This window comes from Plectropomus leopardus, chromosome 16, assembly GCF_008729295.1.
Source record: "Plectropomus leopardus isolate mb chromosome 16, YSFRI_Pleo_2.0, whole genome shotgun sequence".
Taxonomy (NCBI): Eukaryota; Metazoa; Chordata; class Actinopteri; order Perciformes; family Serranidae; genus Plectropomus; species Plectropomus leopardus.
The window spans coordinates 2,331,264-2,351,035 of NC_056478.1; the positions used below are offsets into that span (position 1 = coordinate 2,331,264).

The window sequence follows — 19,772 nt, forward strand, 5'->3', positions numbered from 1 at the left end:
TATCCTATAATTGAGAATAGAGTGCACCTTGCTAGACTTTTTCCCCTGAGCCGCTTCAACGAGAGCTGGAGCATGAAGAGGACGGGGAGAGAAGCCAAATGCTGGCTGCTGCTGGGCCTCTCTGCTCACACATGCTTATTCCCACCGTCTTTTTCAGCCAGTTATAATTATTGGTCATTATAAGGATCGCCATTATCTGACGCCTAAGTGAAAGCTAGTCTTCCCCGGGTCCAAAACAACATAACGTTACATTACAACACAAACAGTAATGCTGATAATAAAAGTAATCAATACAATAAAAAAGTGAACAAATCAAAAATAATATCATTAATGATAATAGAAACAACGATTTTAAAAAATAGTAATTAAAAGAAAATCATAATTAATTCACCAAAATCAACCCAAAAAAAAAAATTCAAAGAAACAAAACAAAAATAAACACACAATAAAAGTCTTAATTTTCTTACTCAAATCAACATAAAACAGCCAAATATCATTAACCAACCAACACACACCTGCAATCATGAGCCAAAAAACACGACAAAAACCTCCTATTAAATCCTGTACGCCTAAATAAGCTCTTACTGTATTTTTAAAACCTTCTTTTCCTTTGATTGAGCTTGTACTATGCTGGAGACTGCTCCATGATGCAGTAGACCTATAACAGACAGTAATGGTCCAGATAAAGGGTTATTTTGTGAAATTGAATCGTCTCTCATTTAATTTGCATGTTCCTACAACTGTTCTTACGGTTGTGAGTGTGTCAGATGAGGAGCAGTAAGTGGAGCGCAGGAGAGAAAATAAGCTTCTAATGTGTTTCTTCCTCGCTTTCATTTGCTGCTGGCGAGGTTCAAAATTAAGCATTTCACTCCCCGGAGAGCAAATGGAACGGCTTAATCGATCGCGATCGATGAAGAGTGTGCCATTTTTCCTTTAGTTACTCACATGTGGGTGATTTTCCTCAGGCCGTGGAACGAGTGCCTCTCCAGCCTCTGCAGCGTCACGTCCACAGATATATATCTTTAAAAAAAACACACAGAGCTTACAACAAAGCTAGAGGACAAACTGTCTTTGTAATGTCAATATAATGAAGTTTTTCAACCATCCGTCTAAGTTGTAAGAATGAAAGTACCGTGTACACTCTGAAGAATAACGGTTCCAACATGGTTCTTCCTAAATGGCTGAACCATTTGCTTCTGAAGAAACCTTTAAAGAATCCGTTAGGAACCTTTTTTATCCAAAGACTGTATAAATAATGGATGTAGCTACCCCGACATCACCCATTGGTTTGTGGACTGCTTTTCTGAGGCCTTTAGTTTGGCATTTCGGCCGTCATTAGTGTTGCCAGATGTATGATAATTATCGTATTTGTATGATAATTTTGCCCTCTTTACGATGTGCGATCAATAATTCCAAAAGTGTCGTAATGTACAATAATTTGACCAATGAGACACTTACAATAAGCATTTAGTTTGTTTTCCCAATATTTTTACTTATATACTTTACTTGCGATTGTACTACAAAGACAACAACAAGGCTAAAAACATGATGTCTGTGACAATTTTCAAAACAACTTGGCATATCTGGGCTTCAGGGCGCTTGGATTACTTCAGACGAGCAGTATGGACACATTTTGTGGGTTTTTTTAACATTTGAATCCTGGTCACCATTTGCTTCAGTTGTTGTTGTGGGAGATGAGTGCTGCGCCTTTCCCCTCGTGATCCTCCGGCAGTGTTTTGTGGACTATAAAACTCACCCAACTTTACACCTGCATGAGGGTGAGTAGATAATGACTGAAAGTTCATGTTTGGGTGAACTATCACTTTAACTATTGAGACCAAAACCATATTTTATTTATTTATTTATTTTTTACCAGTTTGTTGATTTCTGCTGTAAAGTTGGACATTTTAACATGGGGGTCTGTGGAGACTGACTGACTCTTGGAGTCAGCCTCAAGTGGCCATTAGAGGAACTGCATTTTTTGTTTTTTCCATGTTGGCTTCATTTTTCAGTGTCAGAGATTATTGCAAGAACCTCCTGGGTTGGTTTTTGTTTAAAACCTTAGAAAGGTGAAAAGCCGTTGCCATCTTGTGCTGGTGACGTCATTAAATTTTGGAGCAAGAGTCTGAGTACTGGCAGTCTCCATGTTGGGGGAGTTTCTGCCTATACAGTTATCTGACCAATCATAAACAGCACACTGATTGCGAGGACACCGATTGGCTCACCCAGCTGTCGATCATGACGTCAAACCCTGTTTTTACAGCATCAAATAACTCACTAAAACCAAACTTAGAAAAACAAACACTTGAACAAACATAAGCGCGGTAAGATGTACTTTAAATGACATAAACAGTCTTTTGGAAAATGTATTTGCCGTATACTGTGAGTTTCTAGTTTGGCACATGTCCCATCTGCTCACATGGAGGAGGCAGGCTTTATGATCTATACTGCAGCCAGACACCAGGGGGCGATCGAGATGTTTTGGCTTCACTTCTACGGCGCTTTCATGTCGTCCATCTTTACAAACAGTCTACGGTATAACCCTTTATGTTGGGTTTGAGGTAGAGTCCTCTGACATCTATCTGTTTTTACAGAAACCAGAAAGGGTTCTCCTGTGGGGACAAGCTGAAGAACCCTACGGTTCATGTTAGCACCTTTATTTCTAAGAGGCGAAATATAAGACGTGTTTTTATAAACGAGTTTGAGTGTGCTGCTCTAAAAAGTATCCTCAAGCAACTGTTTCCTGAATTTATCGACCCACCTTAAAGCCTCCTAAGTCACGGGTAATTTTACAGGTATGTGCCCTCATATACATTACCCAGTCATCAGTCACCCGGCTCCCATTTGTTATTACTTGGTAACAAGTTACTCTTTAAATAAACCAACTTAGCACTCGATCAACCTTAGAAATGACTAGAAAAAAAAGCTTGTATTCTGTTCGCTTATAGGCACTTAATAAAACACACCTCCGTGTTCACAAAGTTAAAAAAGAGTTTGAGAATTTTGATTTCTATCATTTTATCTGGACAGCAAAAAAAAGTGAATGGAAACACTTTGAGCACTTTGAGGCTTACAGAAAACTTCTCCGTCTCCCTTCATTCATGACTTGGACGCAGATGGACTCTGTGTTTGGGGATGAGGACTCGAGTGTATATTTACCTCTACGCAGAGACTCCACCTCTACTGGGAGTCTAAAATCACCACACACCCAAAAAACGCTCTGCTGGAATATCGAGCCGGTGTCCAAGCCCTGCTGCGGTCTACGGAGCAACATTCCTATTGATGGAAAGCATTAGCGCGTCCAGCTGTGATTAGGAGCCAGCGGTGATACTAAACAGAGAGCGTATCAGCTGCTTGGGTGGGAGACAAAGAGGAAAAGAGTTGGGCAGTTTGAAGCTGGGATTGGTTCCCATTTTTTGAGCAGTTGAAAGGCAACAGGTGGATGAGAGCGACTGTGAAGTGTTTTGTGTTTGAACAGCAGTTCATGAGAAGTGTACCAGCCTCCAATGGAATAATCCCACTGAATAAATCGCCACTCACATCCTCGAAATGTTGACCATGTTGGCAAAGGCGTCTGTTGGCACGGACGACAGCCGCGTCTCAAAAAGCCATCTGGTTGAAAGATAAAGACAAACACATTTTTTATTCAGTGTTTTCTAATGGCTTTCTTATCATCAGCAAGGTGTTCTTTGACAATTTTAAAAGAGGTACGAAGCTAAATATTTTGGGAAATACTCCAGCAAAAGAAATTTGATGTTGGTCCAGGTTTCAAGGTGTTAAAGACCTGCTCCGGTGAGGTTTTCTGTGCTGTTAAAATGCTTGCTAATGTTAAATGAAATGATGCATAAAACCTCAAAAATACTTGTTTCGTTAAAGGAATTCTTCATCCGCTAAAATAATACTCAAATATCAGCAACTCACCCCGTGTCATGCCGAATTCAGGAAGAAAAATTTTCCTTTAATAATAATAATGATAATCATAATAATAATCATAATGATAATAATTTATAGTAGAGTAGTAGTAGTATTACTGTTATGGTTACTATTGTTATTATTATTTGTTATTATTATTATTAATAATAATAATAAGAGGGTTCAAAAAATTACACTCTGGAACACAGTTTCAAAACTTTCGACTTTCAGGCCCCAAAAATACCGTTAACGTGTGAGCGAAAGGCAAAACCACAACAAAAGTTTAACGTTTCATGCGAGAAGCATTGCCATGAAAACGGCCCCCTATAGTAAAAAAAAAAAAAAAAAGTATTTCCCAAAATATCACACATTTTCTTGAATATGGACATGACGAAGATCTCTCTCTGAGTGTAACGACATTCAGTACAGCGATATTCAAGATTCTCTCTTTATGTTTTTTTCTCTTTACATTCGTCCATCAGCTCTGGACAAGAGGAGATCTAACAGTGAGAGACAGATAAAGGCCCAGCGCTGATAAATGTCAGTATCAGATGAAAGGTTTCTTTGAAGCACATGGTGAAACAGACCCCACTATTCTAGGAACACGGAGGAAAAAAAAAGACTTGGATCTGAGTGGACCTGAGCTGGCAGCCAAATCAAACAATGTCTGGGTCTGTTTAGGACAATGTTTGAGAATGTAAGGTTAGGACCTAAGATTGAGACAAACAGTCTTAAACTGACCTCCACATTGTTCAGGATAAACTCGTACCCAATGTTACAGAAACACTGTAACATTGGGTACGAGTATCATTTCTATATTCCTACATTTACCAACAAGTCAAACATTTCGCTTTCTGCAGGGTTTTTTTAGGAAAAGGGGGAGAAATTGTTCAAATTTTAAAAAGAATCCTGTGTATTAACCATACCATTTTAATGCTTTTTATTCTCCTCTTTTTGGGGTAATTTTGGTTGTGTTCATGCATGTGGCATACATTTTGTCCAGCTTGTGTATCTTTGTTTAATCAGTGAATTTCCAGCTCAGCTCCTACAATAAGTCTAAAATACACTGTGGAAACTAAATAGTTACATTCAGACTGTTAAGGTCACAAAATGCTCCATTGAAACCCATTCAAACTGACATTTTGATCCCACAGCCATCAAAGCAGAAAAACATGACTTGTATTATTTCGTTCTGGGCTTTTGACTTGACGATATGGGTTGAAGGGTTAAGCTTACCAGTTGCTGATCGGAGATCCACCATTTTTAAATGTTGTCACTCAACTGAATGAGCGTCCTTGTGTGGGTTATAAAGGGACTCATACACCTACTGGGAGGCTGAGAAAGCGTTATCAGCCCAGTAAAAGGTCGTTATTGTCATCTGAACCAGTTTTGTTTGGTTTAGGCACGAGAAAGTTCATGGCTCAGTTTTGGAAAAGTTCATGGTGTGAGTTAGAGTTAGTGTTGGTTGACTTTTGACGTTGACTTTTGATTTCACACAGGACACAAAAGGCATGTTTCCACTACATGGTACCAGCCCTACTCTACTCGCCTTTTTTGGTTTTCCATTAGGAAAAAGTACCTGGTACCACCTTTTTTGGTACCTGCTCTCCTGTGGTTCCAAAAGAAGCTGACCGAGTACTATGAGGTACTACTAAACACTTTTTTTTTGGCTTTTATAGGTCACATGATGCTATGGCTATTAGCTTCTTGCAATGTTTCCTTTTTGTTTCCCATATTTTGCAAATTAAATTGAACCAATTTTCTCAGACATCAAACAGTCAAAAAGCTTGTGAAAGGCATCTGAAAGCAGCACAAGAAAACTGATATCAGTCCAGGTTTCAAAGGGTTAAGGGTAGATTGTTGGCTCTAGTCAAAATGTGTTATTTGTTTCCTGTGATCGTGCTTCAGATGTTGTTGTGGTGGATTTAGGAATCACAACATAGTAATAGAGAAAAGAGATTAGCATGGTAGCCACATGTGTTGATGTCATGTTGGGCCACCCTGCAGTGTGATACACATTCGGACTTTGTTCCACTGCATCCGGTTTCAACACGCAACAGAGCGTGCATCCGTTTGGAATCAGGTACCAAAAAGTGACTCAGCCAAAGCCACCATCTTCACGCACCTTTGGTTCATCAGGGGAACAATAGACTAATTCAGAGGCCGAGATCTGGCCCGCGAGGCTGAATCACGCTCTCATGGGGGGGTTCGTCAGTCAGTAGACGCGGGAGCACGGCACCCTGCGCCCTCTGACAAACTCAAACAAACACAGGGACACAGAGCAGACCCTGACACCAAACACCCCCGTCACAACCGCACTGCTTCTCTGCCGCCGCCGCTCAAATCACCAGCATTTTCTCTAAAGAGCGCAGAGAGGAGACCAGTGAGCCCATCTCGGAGAAGGAGAAAATTACTCCCCCAATTTGTCATTTTGGATAGAAACCCGAGAAAACAAACAGGGTGGGAATTGAGTTTGAAGTGGGAGAAGCCGCATAATTCCTAATATTGACAGCGTTGGGTTGACAACATCTCAGTGTTTACTATGGGCTGTGTTTTATTTTGGTGTGTAATGGTCTGCGGTGGCTGGGACAGAGGGACGCTTACACGTGCTGCTGCACATTTCAACCTCCAGTGTGATTCTGTCTCTAAAAATCCTCCATAAAGGCTTACTTTTTACTACAGTTTTGTTGTTCTGATCTCATCAGTGTAGGCAGAAAAAGAAAACTGTGAGGACACGTGGCTGTAAAGTGATTTACCTTTTAAATGAGTTTTACTCAAAAGCAGGGAGACTCAACATGCTTCGCTTTTGCAAAATGACAGGAGGCCAGGGGCCCGTCGCAGCACCCCTCACATGTTTCTAGATTTCAGTACATTTTTAGGATTTTAGGACGTTTCCAGGACTTAAGGGCATTTCTAAGATTTCAGGAAATATCTACAGTTTTAGAATGTTTCTTGGGTTTTAGGATGTTTGAGGATGTTTCTAGGACATCTCTAAGATTTTGGGTTATTTCTGGGATTTTAGGATGTTTCTTTGACTTTAGTACATTTAAAAGATTTTAGGACATTTCTAGGATTTCAGAAAATTTCTACAATTTTTGGATGTTTTTAGGATTTTAGGACATTCGAGGACTTGATATAAGATGTTTCTAGGACATTTCTAAGACTTTAGGATATTTCAGAGATTTTGGACGTTTCTAGGATTTTTGGACATTAAGGGACATTGGGACAGCTGTAGTTCAGAGGAAGTTCAGCGGTTTGATCCTGGTATCATGTCAAAGTGTCCTTGAGCAAAATACTGAACCTGAAATTGCTCCCGATGCTGCGTCATCAGTGCGAGTACGTGTGAATGGTTCCTGAGTAGCAGGTGGCACCATGTACGGTAGCCTCGGCCACCAGTGTGTGACGGTGTGTGTGAGTGGGTGGATGTGACATGTAGTGTGAAATTCCTTATATGGTCAAAAGACTAGAAAAGCGCTTTACAAGAGCAGGTCCACTGACCATTTTAGCTATAGGACCTCAGTCGGGGGTGTGGGGGATCCTCCACTGACACTTTTTTGATAAACAAGCTCTATTTTGATGCTTTTTTATGCACTCTGGCACCTTGTGTATACTTAAAGTACAAAACCAATTCCTAGTTTGATTCACTTTATTTTTTATTGTGAATTAAAAATGGTTTGGGGGCCACCCAGCACTCAATTAGTGGCAGATTTGGTCCATGGGCTGTAAATCGAGTATCACTGTTCTAGGGTTTAAATAAGATTACATTTGTTTTCTCATAAATACATGAGCTAATTACTGCAGAATGTGAAGTTACAGTAACAATTTCCATTCCACGATCCATCGGTACAAATTAATAGCTGGGAAACTGTCAGTATTTCCAGTAATCTCGGCTACAGCTCATCATGTTCGACGTCCCACTTCTTATTTTACAATCAGTCCCAGTGCTCATCTGTTACCATTCAGGAAACAGCATTAGGATTTCACTCTTCAGCCGGTTTTATTAGACGAGAGGTCGAGGGACGACGAATATCACGAGTTATCACATGTTTAAACTCCAATCCAAAATTTCTGAGGTTTTTTTGAAAGACTGGAACTGCTGTGTTTTCCCTCCTTTCCCCTTGAAGTCTTTTTTCCCTCCTAATTATTCTCAAATGGAGCTCTCCGGGTGTTTGAGAAATGTGCTGTAAAAGGTAAATATTGTATTTGAATGCATCGTCCAGACGCAGTCGGGAGTCACGCTACACAGGCTTTTAAAGCGTGTCTGTGCTTTCCTTTCCACCTCTCTGACTCCCAGTGACACATGGAGTAACCTGCACCACACACACACACACACACACACACACACACACACACACACACACACACACACACACACACACAAAGGACTCCAAACTCTTAAGTATCCACATATGTACACTCACACAGACACGCACAGACGTCTGCTTTGCATTCACGCGTTGTTTTGTGAGTAGGACTTGTACAAATTTTTCTCTGCTAACCAAACTCTTATGTTAATAAAAGAATTAGTGAAAACACTTTTTGCAGATTGTGTGGCATTTTAAAAATAAGTGTATTGACAAAGAAGGCTTTTATTCATGAACACAAACGTCCACCAATTCTGAAAAAAAGGAGCGTTTTTTGGAATCGCATGTTAACGCTTTCTGGCGGAGTTGATTTAAAGGAGCTCTATGTGATATTCAGTTTCTATGATTCAGAGGTTGTCTGATGTTACCAAAAGTCAAATAATTGTGTGCGACTGAAACTGGACCTTTGAAATACATGTAAACATGTTAGTCCAACTGAAATCGGACTAAATCGAATTTCTCAAAATTGGACGAACAGACCCAGAAAATTCGAGCTCCTTCGTCACGTAAACACCTCAGTCGGACTTTAACTGGACTCGTCGTTCTGTGCGTGCTCCTCGTCCCAACACCGGCCTCGCTCGGTGGTTAGGGACTGTTCATTACTTGTGAGGGAAGCAGGGGTGCAGGCACTGAGGAGGGACTTGTGTTTTTAATTTCAGCTTAGCTAAAGAACATACAACTTTAAAAGCTTGTATTTTATATTTATATATATATAATTATATATATATTAATGGAAGCACTTTTTAGTCTTTTCTAGGTCACATGATGCTATGTCTAGTAGGTCAGTAGGAACTGGCTCCCATGATGCAGCAGGAGCTACAGGAGCTGTTATTGCATCACATAACTCTGAGAAAATTGAGCAAATCATCTGGAAGTTTTGAATCCACAATTCCTCTGTGAAATTGTGGACTATCATCTCCCAGAAATCCCTCATACGTGGCCACTCCCACGTATAAGGGGCTCGCCTTTCCATCATGGCTCCATAACACGCCTACGTGGCCTTGGATTGGAAATAATGACGGCTAGTGCGGTGGCTGCAATAGAAATAAAGCTGCTAATGTTTTGAACATCCATCGCCATGGTTACTGGGATGTTATCACCAGAGGAGAAGTTGCAGAGCGTCACTCAGTGGAAACACAGTCAGCTCACAGTTGTGTTTTAGAGTTTTTGAGTTTTGCTTGAATCAGTAATGGAAACCCGCCTACCGCCTAGTCGCACGTACGAGTCCATCACTGGGAAACTGTGCAACCCCTCTTTTTCATATACCGCTTTCACACCAAAATTAACACGTGCACACAGGTTTTTCAGACACGGGTAAACCCACTAAATACTGTATTGCCGCACCAGTCGGCCTTTCTGTCAGACAGCAGCAGGATCAGAGTTCTTTGAAAACTTTTCAGTGGTTTCTTCTCTTTATATCTCTTACTTATTCAATCTCTCTTTCAAACTTGGTGTAGACAAATTTGGATCAGCGTTTTAGTGCTGCCTACGATGAGACGGCGGGTAATTAGTGACGGCCGTCATTGCATCTAGCCGGTGAAGGAGCTTAAATAACGACATTCACCCCGGTGTTGCACTCCCATCAGTGCCGATAGCAGCCGGAGGACCCAGGTGTGAATGCAGATTGTATGCGTTCCCATAGCATTAAAATCCAGATGTAAGCAGGTTTTAGCAGGTTTTTAGTGCAGTGGGAGAGAGGCTTTAGTGAGTCTCAGCCAGGCTGGAGTCAGTATCTCTCTGCTCTGACCCGGGCAGCGGGGTCACTCCCTCCTCAGTGTTTGTACAACAAAATCAAACTCTCTCACGCCTCATCTGCCAGAACATCCCGCTCAATACACAGTCTATTTCGGGCGAATTTGTCAGATATTTTTATCAGGATGGGTGACGATCCGCTGCTTTTTTGGTGTGCTTTTATTCTCTCGATCCTCTTGGAGGGCTCTGGGTAAACGCCGGGCAGGAATGTGAGGAAATCGTAGGGGACTTCGGGGCCCGTGGTCAAGTGAATTGGGGCAGTGACGGGGAGATAATTTCATGTGATGGTTGCTGTTGGAGGCGATGCAAAGTGGTGTTTGGGACCGAAGGATGTTCCAATAAAGTCTAAGAAAGGAATGACGATTAACAAAACATGGTGCGGTTTTAAATAAATCGTTATCGGTGAGCCTACATCACTGCTTTTGAGGAATTTTGCATAAAAGAATCAGTGAGAAAGCTATTTTAAATCCCAGGACCGCTCATTTCCACAACAGCATCACCAAAAGTTCACATTATACGATGTAACAGCACGGTCTGATTTATCACTCAAGAATGCTGAATTGAATGGAAACAGCCTCTCTAAGTCTTCCAGTTCTATGTTTCCACACATCCCTCTGAAGGGCATGTGTTTCCATCACTCAAGGCCGAGGCAAACTCTCTGTTGCATAATTTCTGTCCCGTATTTAAGCAATTTAGGAAGTGTAAAAGCCCCTCTACATTTTTCAGAAGTGACCCTGACGTGTTACATCATGTCGGCTCCTGGGATTCTTTGCAGATTTTAGGGGGTTTCAGATAACGAGACGGCAGATTGCTCACAGGTCTGCTGTTAGTTTTGGTACAGTTCAGTTGGTTTTATTGCCCGCTGCTAAGGGACTGTGCTTTATTTATTAGAGTTGCTGAGGTGAGACTTTAAGGTTTCTTTTATATCATGACCCTCCCTGAACAATATATTCCAAAAAGGTTAATTTTTTTGTCATTCTGTACGTGTTGACACATGAAGAGAACGTAACTAGTAACTCAGATCCTGCAGCGTACGTTAAAGTGACGGCGTACTAAATAACTTAATGTCACATGGCGGCTAATCTCGTAAAGGCTGGTACAGACTAGAGGATTTTAAAATGTTAACCGATTTTTTTAAACATGTGAGACCACAGACGTAATGACAGATTCAAACGATTTTTAATGTTATGATCGTCGAAACGCACACACTAGACGATTTGGCCGGATCGTGAGACCACACTCTCGCCGTTTGTATTTAAAATGTCACAATGGCGATCCAACAGACTTTGGATCTCATAGAATCTCGCGTGATCAAACGTGACTTCAGAAGAAAAACAGATATGGAGGAGGATCGCCGTCGTCAGCTGGCTGCACTTGTGTGCGTCTTGTTTTGCAGCGAGAAACCAAAACATAGAAAAAAGTTATGGATCGAGTCATGGCTGATACACATTTATTATACAGAAGTCCTGTTGTTCTCGCCGTGTTTTCGAGCTGAATTGGGAACGCACTCATAAACACATCATCAAAACGTTACTCACCCAAGGTCACGTCTTTCTGGCTTTACACAGACCTCATTTCAGGGTGGGTATCATACCTGTTGCTCAGAGGCGGGACAACTCTGCTCCCTCTTTCCACGATCGAACGTTAAACACAGAAACGTGAAGCAGCACAACGTCGCGATATTCCCGCCTTGAACAGGAAGTGTAAATGCAGCTTACGATGACTTTGGCATGAGAACAGGAGGCGCTGAGTGAAAATGCATGACCCTCTCTCCACCATAAATAACCGTATATCACAGATTCTGATAAATGATTTTGGAGATTTTTAAGGAAAACATGCATTTAAAATCCACTTTAGGTTCTTAGGAAATTAAAAATGAAATAAAAAACATTAATTTCCCCTGAGCCAATAAAAACCATAACTCTCCCCTTAAAAAGTATTATCTGAAGGGTCTCCCCCGTTTACGCCCCCTTCACCTCTCATAAATAACAAACAGTCCCTAGTCACAAGAATCAAAAACAGCAGAGCATCTTCTCCACTGCACGATGATACGGTTTTTTATTTTGGATTTGTCATCTATGTAGCACATGAGTACAAAAAGATGCAAAGACCTTTTTTTTTCCCTTGACGCTGTAAATTTTGGATTTTAGTGTGTTTGTTGGACAAAATAAGCAGTTTTAAGTTTAAGTTTTTTAAGATGCCATTTTGAGTTTTTGAATGATGTGCTGGGCATTTTGTTGCAATTATTCGAGAAAAAAAAACATGCAATAAACAGAAAATCACTGATGAAAGTAATTATTAGTTGTGGCAAAAGCTGACAGTTATATTATTATGCTGTCATGTTACTGTTACTGGAAATGGGAGTGGGTGTATTGTGATTTCACTTCACTTTAGTGCCTGATTGCTTGCAAATAGATGCAAAAAGATATTTGTTTTTCTTAAATTTCCTAAAGATCGGATCCTAGTTTGTTCTCTTGGACAAAGGAGTAAGGGAGGTCAGTGGATGTTTTTTTTTTTTTAATTTATTTTATTTTATTTTGTTTTATTTTATTTTATTTTATTTTTATTTCTTAGATTTTTTTTTTTAATTTTTTTTTTAAGTCAGAGATACTTTGATTTGTTGTTTTTGGCTCTGGTGCACTCTGCAGTGATGAACCAATATAATGTGAATTGTTTGCCATTTCCAAAGAGGACCACTTTGGATAAGTGTTTTATTAAAGTTTCTACGTGCTATCCTCTGAGATTTTTTTTCAACATGATGCTCCTTGGAGTCGTTCTACTTTTAAATTCAAACAAATCAAATTAAATCAGTATGTCCATATATAAATGCAGGTAAATCTAAATTAATTGTTTGCACAGTCAGTGAGTTGTCCTCGTGGCTGCCTGGGGAAGATGGTGGCTTAGTTATGTCTAAGAAATCCCTAAATTGTGTGTAACATGGGGAAAAATAGATATAATGAGCAAGAATTTTTAATTAAGCACTAAAAATCATCCTTTTTTTAAAGATGTCTCATCTGCAGGCTGCTGAAATGTTTAAATACCCTGCAGCCTCCTGAGAAATCTTCTGAACTCTGTGTTTCTTCTTTTTCTCTCTGTCACTGTCTCTCCATCTGTCCATCCTTGTAGTAAATTTATTATGGCGACACTTAGGAACAATTAATAAGATGTTAGAAAATAAAGTTAAATTTGTAATATTACTCAAAGAGGTGCATTAGAGCCCGAAGCAACCACAAATAAAGAGAAAATCAGCTAGATATTTGGGAAAATGAGGGTCTCTTTACCCCTTCAGCTTTAATTTGGATAATTTTTTATAATGATTCAGTTCTTTTTTCAGTGGTGGAAAGTAACTAAGTACATTTACTCAAGTACTTCAGTACAACCTTGAGGTTCTTGACTTCACTATTGATGAAAAGATGAAAATATTGTTTTTTTTTGCTACATTTATTTGATAGACTTAGTTACTAATAAACTAATAAACTGTGGTGCATAAATATGAAACTAAACTAACCAGCAGTATATAAAGTTGTTAACATGAGCTCCAGCTGCAGCAATGAAGTGATGAACACATCAGTGCATCAATACTTTAATTATAATCCTGTAATATTATTCTGATTGGACCAAATTCCCACATTTTACTTTATTTTGATGAGGACACTTTTGTACTTTTAAATGTAAAACTTTAACTTGTTCACTGAAAAGGTTTATACTTTGGACCAACTTAAAAGATACTCTGATTTGTTCCAGCCATATTTAGCAGTTTTCCCTCAAATTATATTTATTATTTGTCTAAAACCTTAAATTATGATTTGATATAAATCAAAAATATATTTTCAGAGAAAAAAAACTACATTCACACAAAGCAAACAAATAAAAACAAAAGAGTATTTTTTGCACTGTATGGGCTGCTATTTCATCTTGTTCCAGCACTTGTCTTGTTAAATAAAATTTAGTGCAAAAAAAAATTAATCATTACAGTCATTAACCCTTTGAAATCTGGATCAACACCATTTTCCATGTGTTGCATTGAGATGCCTTTCAGTATTTAAATATTTTTGGGAAATTTGGTTTGACTTCCTCTGGAAATATGGGGAGAAGACAACACAAAATGACAAGAAATGTTAAAAATTATATTTTAATTGTTTTTAATTATATATATATATATTTAAAAAATACATTAAAATTATAAAAAAGAATTATAATTATTTGTAAGCACTTTTTAATGTCATTTCCCTTTACCTTCCTTTTCTGGTATGTTTTAGGAATTTGTTATTATTATTTTAATTTTTATTTATTTATTATTTTTTAACTTATTTCTTGCAACTTTGTGGGTCATTTCTTCTTAAGTTTCTCATTACCTTCACCCCATGTTTTTGAAATAAATCAAGCCATTTTCCCCCAGTTATCAATTATTCATAAATTTAATATCTGTTCTACATATTATAAGATTTGCTACATTTCACTCCAACTCAAGAGGTCACACTGACAACCTCTGACGAAGTATCTAAAAAATATCATAACCTTCAAAAAGAATAACCACTTAACATCAAAGTCAGCCTAAAAGTCCCTGTGGGAGCACTTGAAGGAATATTCATGATATTATAATGATTTTTTTTTTCTTCCTCGGGGTTAAGTGCACTTTACATTCAAGACGCATGAAGACAAAACCAGCAGAAATCACTTTTGCAGCTGAACGCCTACTTACAGTGTCTCCGTGCTGGCTGGAAACCTGGGGAGAATATCAATGTCGAGGCAGGAGATGGTGCGAGTCTCCCACTCCAGGCACTGGCAGACAGCGGGGCAGGAGTCAGCCTCCGCCGCGGCGCTGAGCGGCAGGCTGACGAGCGTAAACAAGGCGCACGTTATCACCTGCATGCTGGAGAGCTGCGCGCTGTCAGTGTCGGCTCAAAATATCCGCACACTCACTGCTGTGTTTGTTTTTTTCTGTATCCTGACAGTTCTCTTGATGCCCACAACAACAAGTATTTATATCAATTTTTAAGCAGTGTGTAATGCTTGTCTGTGAGTTATTCCTCAGGTGGAGAGTGTGAGTTTTTCCGCTCAGGGCCCCCGGAGTCTCTGAGAGGTTGTGAAAGGTGGAGAAGCAGCTGGAGGACGCGCAGCTGCGGCTCTGTGGTGGGTTTGGAGGTGGTCTGCAACTTGAGGGGAGGGTGGTGGACTTCTGAGGCACTCTTGTGTTAGACTCGAGAATATTTCTTTTCTTGTCCTTTTCCCCTTGAGTCATATTTCTTGTAGTCTGTTCTGTTTTTTGTTTTTGTAGAGCTCTTTGTAACTTTGTCTTGCAAAGCACTCGATAAATGAAGAAAGATGATGATGATGATTATTATTATTATTACTACAACACAGAAAATAGATGAGTAAGCTGCTTATTCCAATTATTTTTGTTATTAATAAATAAATATCCAAATACATAAACACGTAAATAAATAATAAGAAAATATAACAATATTAATTAATTATTGTTATTAATTGAATTCTTAATCATTATTTCTACAAGCAATTTTTTAGTTCAATATATGTCAAGCCAATGTGTTATAGTGGGCACGGTAGCCTAGTCAGTTAACATACATTATACATTATATATATATATACATATATATATATATATATACATATATAGGCTATATATATTGTATCTAGTCAATTCTATACTACTACTACTACTACTACTATGACTACTACTGATAATAATAATAATAAATAAAATAATAATAATAATAATGATTAATAATTATTTTTATTTTTAATATTATTATATAAAATAATATATTTGAGGTTGGTCCAAAGTATTTTTTTAGTCTACAAGTCTTGCATACAAATGTAACTTAAGAAAAAGTGCAAGCGTTTTAGCTTTAAAATGAAATTATATTAGAATTGATTTGATAATTGAATGATTTTTATTTCTATGTGATCAATTTTATAATTATTATTTTTATTATTATTATTATTGTTGTTATTGTTATTATTATTGCACAGAAAATAATTTAAGTAAACTGCCTATTCTAATGTTTTTTTTATCATTTAAAAACTTAATTTATGCCAAGTTTATTATTCTATGTGCGTTAGTCAATTGTATAGTGTAAATGTTATATATGGCTATATATAAATGTTATTGTTTTTCTTTTCTTTTCTTTGCTTTGCTTTGCTTTGCTTTGCTTTGCTTTTCTTTTCTTTTCTTTTCTTTTCTTTTCTTTTCTTTTCTTTTCTTTTCTTTTCTTGTCTTTTCTTACTGATGAGCGGTAACACTGGCGCAAACGCATGCCTTTGGACAATGTAGTCCACTAACATCACATTCCCACACTGCTCCGTGGTGGGCGGCCTACACTTCCCGGCATCCTTCGCGGTCGCTATCGTCTGTTGTTTTCCTGCTCAGACGCGGCTAGTTCAAGTTGCCATAGCACAGCAGAGCTGGGAGTCGCTCTTTTGCAAACTTTTCACTCTCTAAACGAAAATCCAGCGGCTTTTATGTAACGTGTTTATGGCGGCGGTATTTATTTCTTGTGTTTCCGCTCGACACGTACCGTGTTTTGTCGTTTTTACGGTGTTGTTACAAGGCTAAATTAGTTAGCTTGCGGTTGGTTAGCTAGCTGTAGTAGTTGCCACCTGTAGCTAGCATCACAATAAACAATGCACAGCTCTGTGATTTATTGTGAGGAGGGCAGCTTGAATTGCTTGAGTTGTGTTGTTTTGTCGGTCAGATAGCTTTCTGTGTCTATTTGTTGTTAAAGTAACAATGACAAAGCTTTTATTTTCGCTAGCTATGTCAAAAATAGATGTTGTAACGTTAAAGAAAGTTCCGAATCCGCCCAGTTTGTCCGTTAATCTGATTAACGTTGCAGTTAACAGATAACAGTTAATCGTCAGATTTGCAGAGTCGGCCGTTTTACAGTAAATCTAAACTGTACCAAACTATGGATACATCCAGCGGCTCGGAGTCTCTGGACAGGACGCCGGTGCACAGACCCCGGGGGCGGGGAGACCACCGCAGTGCTGGCCGGGAGAGGGGCAGGGTCAGCGGGAGAGGAGGTGATGGTCGAGCCGAGGAGTTCTCCGAGAAGATCAGCACACTGGCGAGCACTTTACAGGTACTGTACCTCATGATGAGACACACTGAGACACACCTAGCATTATGGGAAGAAGGCAGTGAGCAACTTAACAAGAAATTACCCAAAAAAGTAACAAATTCCTGGAAATTAGCAATAAAAGAATCGTCAAAAAACAGCAATAACAAGGAAAATGACCGGGAAAAAAGCTAAAAAAAAAAACCAAAAACAAAATCATACATATATTTTCAAAAGTGATATGGGATTTTTGAGACCAATGTGATACTGATTTTATAGTGAAAAATTCACCGATTACCAATATGGCGACCGATATAGTGAATTTTTGTGCTGGAATGAAAATAGATCATTTCTATGTGGATTATGCACTGATTTTGCACTGATATGACTATCCCAAAATATTCATAATGCTGCTTTCTAAAACATGCAACTTTTGTTTAACAATTTACTTATTTAACATTACACACCAACAAAAAAAAACAATAAATAAAAAAAAAAACCATCAGTAATGTATGTGTTCAAAAAAGTGAAAGGACGGATGTCAGCCAGTAATATCAGTTGACTGATAAATTGGTCAAACTCTAAAAAAAAAAAAAAAAAAAAAAAACAACAAAAAAAAAACTTTCCTGCAAATTTCCTGAAAATTAGCAGTAAAAGAATAGTAAAAAGAAAACAATGAAAAACAAAATGACATAAAAAAAGCAAAAAAAAACAAAAAAACAATCATACATAGCTGCTGTATGTATGAAACAATAATCCAAAATGTAGGGTTCTGTCCTATTTAAAAAGAAAAAATAAATTCAGATAATTTTTCTCTCTTTTTTTGTCTCTTTAAAAACACTTTTTTCTTGTTTTCTTTTCACACTTTACCAATTTCTTGCTTGTTGCCTTTTGTTTGTGTTTTGAAAGAAATCAGACCAGTCTGCTCAGGTTCATGGTGTAATATCCTTTTCTAATCATAAGTCTTTCATTATCTCAATAATTGTTAACTGAAAGCTTCTTTTCTCGGGCAGGACACCAGCAGGAACTTGACCAAAGTGGACCGGATGCTGGGCCAATACAGGGAGCATCGAGATGATCAGGCTGAGGAATTGGCACTGGTAAGACACTTCTGTTAATTATGATGTAATTGGGATCATTACACACCTAAAAGATGCAGATGATAAAAAGACTTTGGTCTTTACATTTTGGAAGTTAGATTTGTCACAGATACATGTTGTGGTTTCACGAAAACACTTTTGTTAATACTTATTGGAGCTGTTTTTTCCCTTTAGTTCTATGAATGTTGTGGTGGCAACTTGGTATAAAGCAGTTACTGGTTTCATGATAAACTGTGATAAAAATGTAAGCGGTTGGTATTACCACCTTTAATTTAATCATCATTTAAACTGTGCTTAACAAACAAACAAACAAACAAAAAACACCATCCATTTTTCTGAATTTATTCTCCCTATTTTTTTTTTTTTACCAGTCCTGTTTTGGCTTCTTGATACCTTTAAATAATTCTCAGTTTAATGTCTGATTTTTTGTACCTGCACACCTGCACAGCTCAAGGAGAACCTGGAGGAGTCAATCAGTCAGCTGCGGACTCAGAGGATGAGCAGATCCAACGGGGCTCGGAGCGCTTCGGCCTCGGCCTCCACTCTGCACACCAGTGACCTGGAGGATTTCTCAGGATCAGGTCTGGAGAAACAGAAAGGATTTTACTGTCAGCTGTCTGCTCATTGTATTCTCCAGGGCCCCCACAGATCCTTAAAAAGTCTTAAAAGGCTTTGAATTCATTAATCTAAAAATAAGGCTTAAATTGGTATTGAATTGACATGAATCAGTCTTTCAAAATTACTCAGACATGTGTGGTAGAATTTTATGAATCGTTTGTATCTGATGTTGCACTGTAAAATCTCAAATTAATTGGTAACATTTATTTTTTTGTTAAAAAATGTAATACATTTCTTTCCTTAAACTTGTCATGATGGGAATCCAGGCAGTGAAATCTCACATGCAGAGTGAGAAACACAAAATCCGGCCAGAAATGCCAGATATTTCCCACTTCTTTTCATAAACCAAATGAATATTTTAATGAAGACATAATATATTCATTGCCTCTATGTATCTCAATTTAAAAAAGGTTGTTTTTTGAACATTTGACAGATAATTTAACTTTTCACTGGACAAAAAAAAAAAAAAATTATATTACAATAAAAATTTGGGCAATGTAAATTTGTCCTTCAGTTTTGATTATTATATATAAAACTATCTGACTCAAACTTAAGTCTGAGTGGCTTTAAAAAAAAGCCTTCAATCTACCTCCTAAATCTGCAGGAAGTAATCCCGTTCTTACTTCTGGTTTATTTGCTACAAGATGGAACAGAAAGGCTGAAAACACAGAAATAATTTACAAAAAAGACCAAAAAAGCATGAAAAGAGCACACTGAAGATATTCCACAGTGAGTTTGTGATGCTTGTTTCTCGTGCTCCTCCTGTAACACTTTTTAACTTATGAACATTTGTTTTTTCAGATGGTCAGCGTTTCTTCCCTACATCTCCTCTGAAGGACTACACGAGCACGCCAGGACGGAGGAGGAGGTCTCAGTCTGCCGGCGTTCGCTTCAGGGATGCCGGTCTGACAGGAGAGGATGTAAGAGCAGTGACAGACCGATCGGTG

General features: G+C 38.4%; 2 protein-coding genes across 4 annotated transcripts in view; one reads left to right on the top strand and one right to left on the bottom strand.

Annotated features, from left to right (window-relative positions):
- Positions 1–14,900, bottom strand: part of tshr (thyroid stimulating hormone receptor) — a 31,349-nt gene extending 16,449 nt beyond the window's left edge. Inside the window, exons 1-3 of the mRNA XM_042503238.1 lie at positions 14,731–14,900; positions 3,541–3,612; positions 946–1,020 (exon numbers count right to left, since the gene is read on the bottom strand). Coding sequence (XP_042359172.1) covers positions 946–1,020; positions 3,541–3,612; positions 14,731–14,900 — 317 coding nt within the window. The remainder of the gene's footprint in view (positions 1–945; positions 1,021–3,540; positions 3,613–14,730) is intronic.
- A 1,549-nt stretch (positions 14,901–16,449) lies between these two features.
- LOC121955923 (centrosomal protein of 128 kDa-like) overlaps positions 16,450–19,772 on the top strand; it is a 64,951-nt gene continuing 61,628 nt past the window's right edge. For all 3 annotated transcript variants that reach the window (XR_006106646.1, XM_042504011.1, XM_042504012.1), the window contains exons 1-4: positions 16,450–17,131; positions 18,121–18,207; positions 18,656–18,788; positions 19,627–19,745. Coding sequence is in view for 2 of the 3 variants with exons in the window: in XM_042504011.1 (XP_042359945.1) it covers positions 16,958–17,131; positions 18,121–18,207; positions 18,656–18,788; positions 19,627–19,745 (513 nt within the window). In the remaining variant the exon portion in view is untranslated. The remainder of the gene's footprint in view (positions 17,132–18,120; positions 18,208–18,655; positions 18,789–19,626; positions 19,746–19,772) is intronic.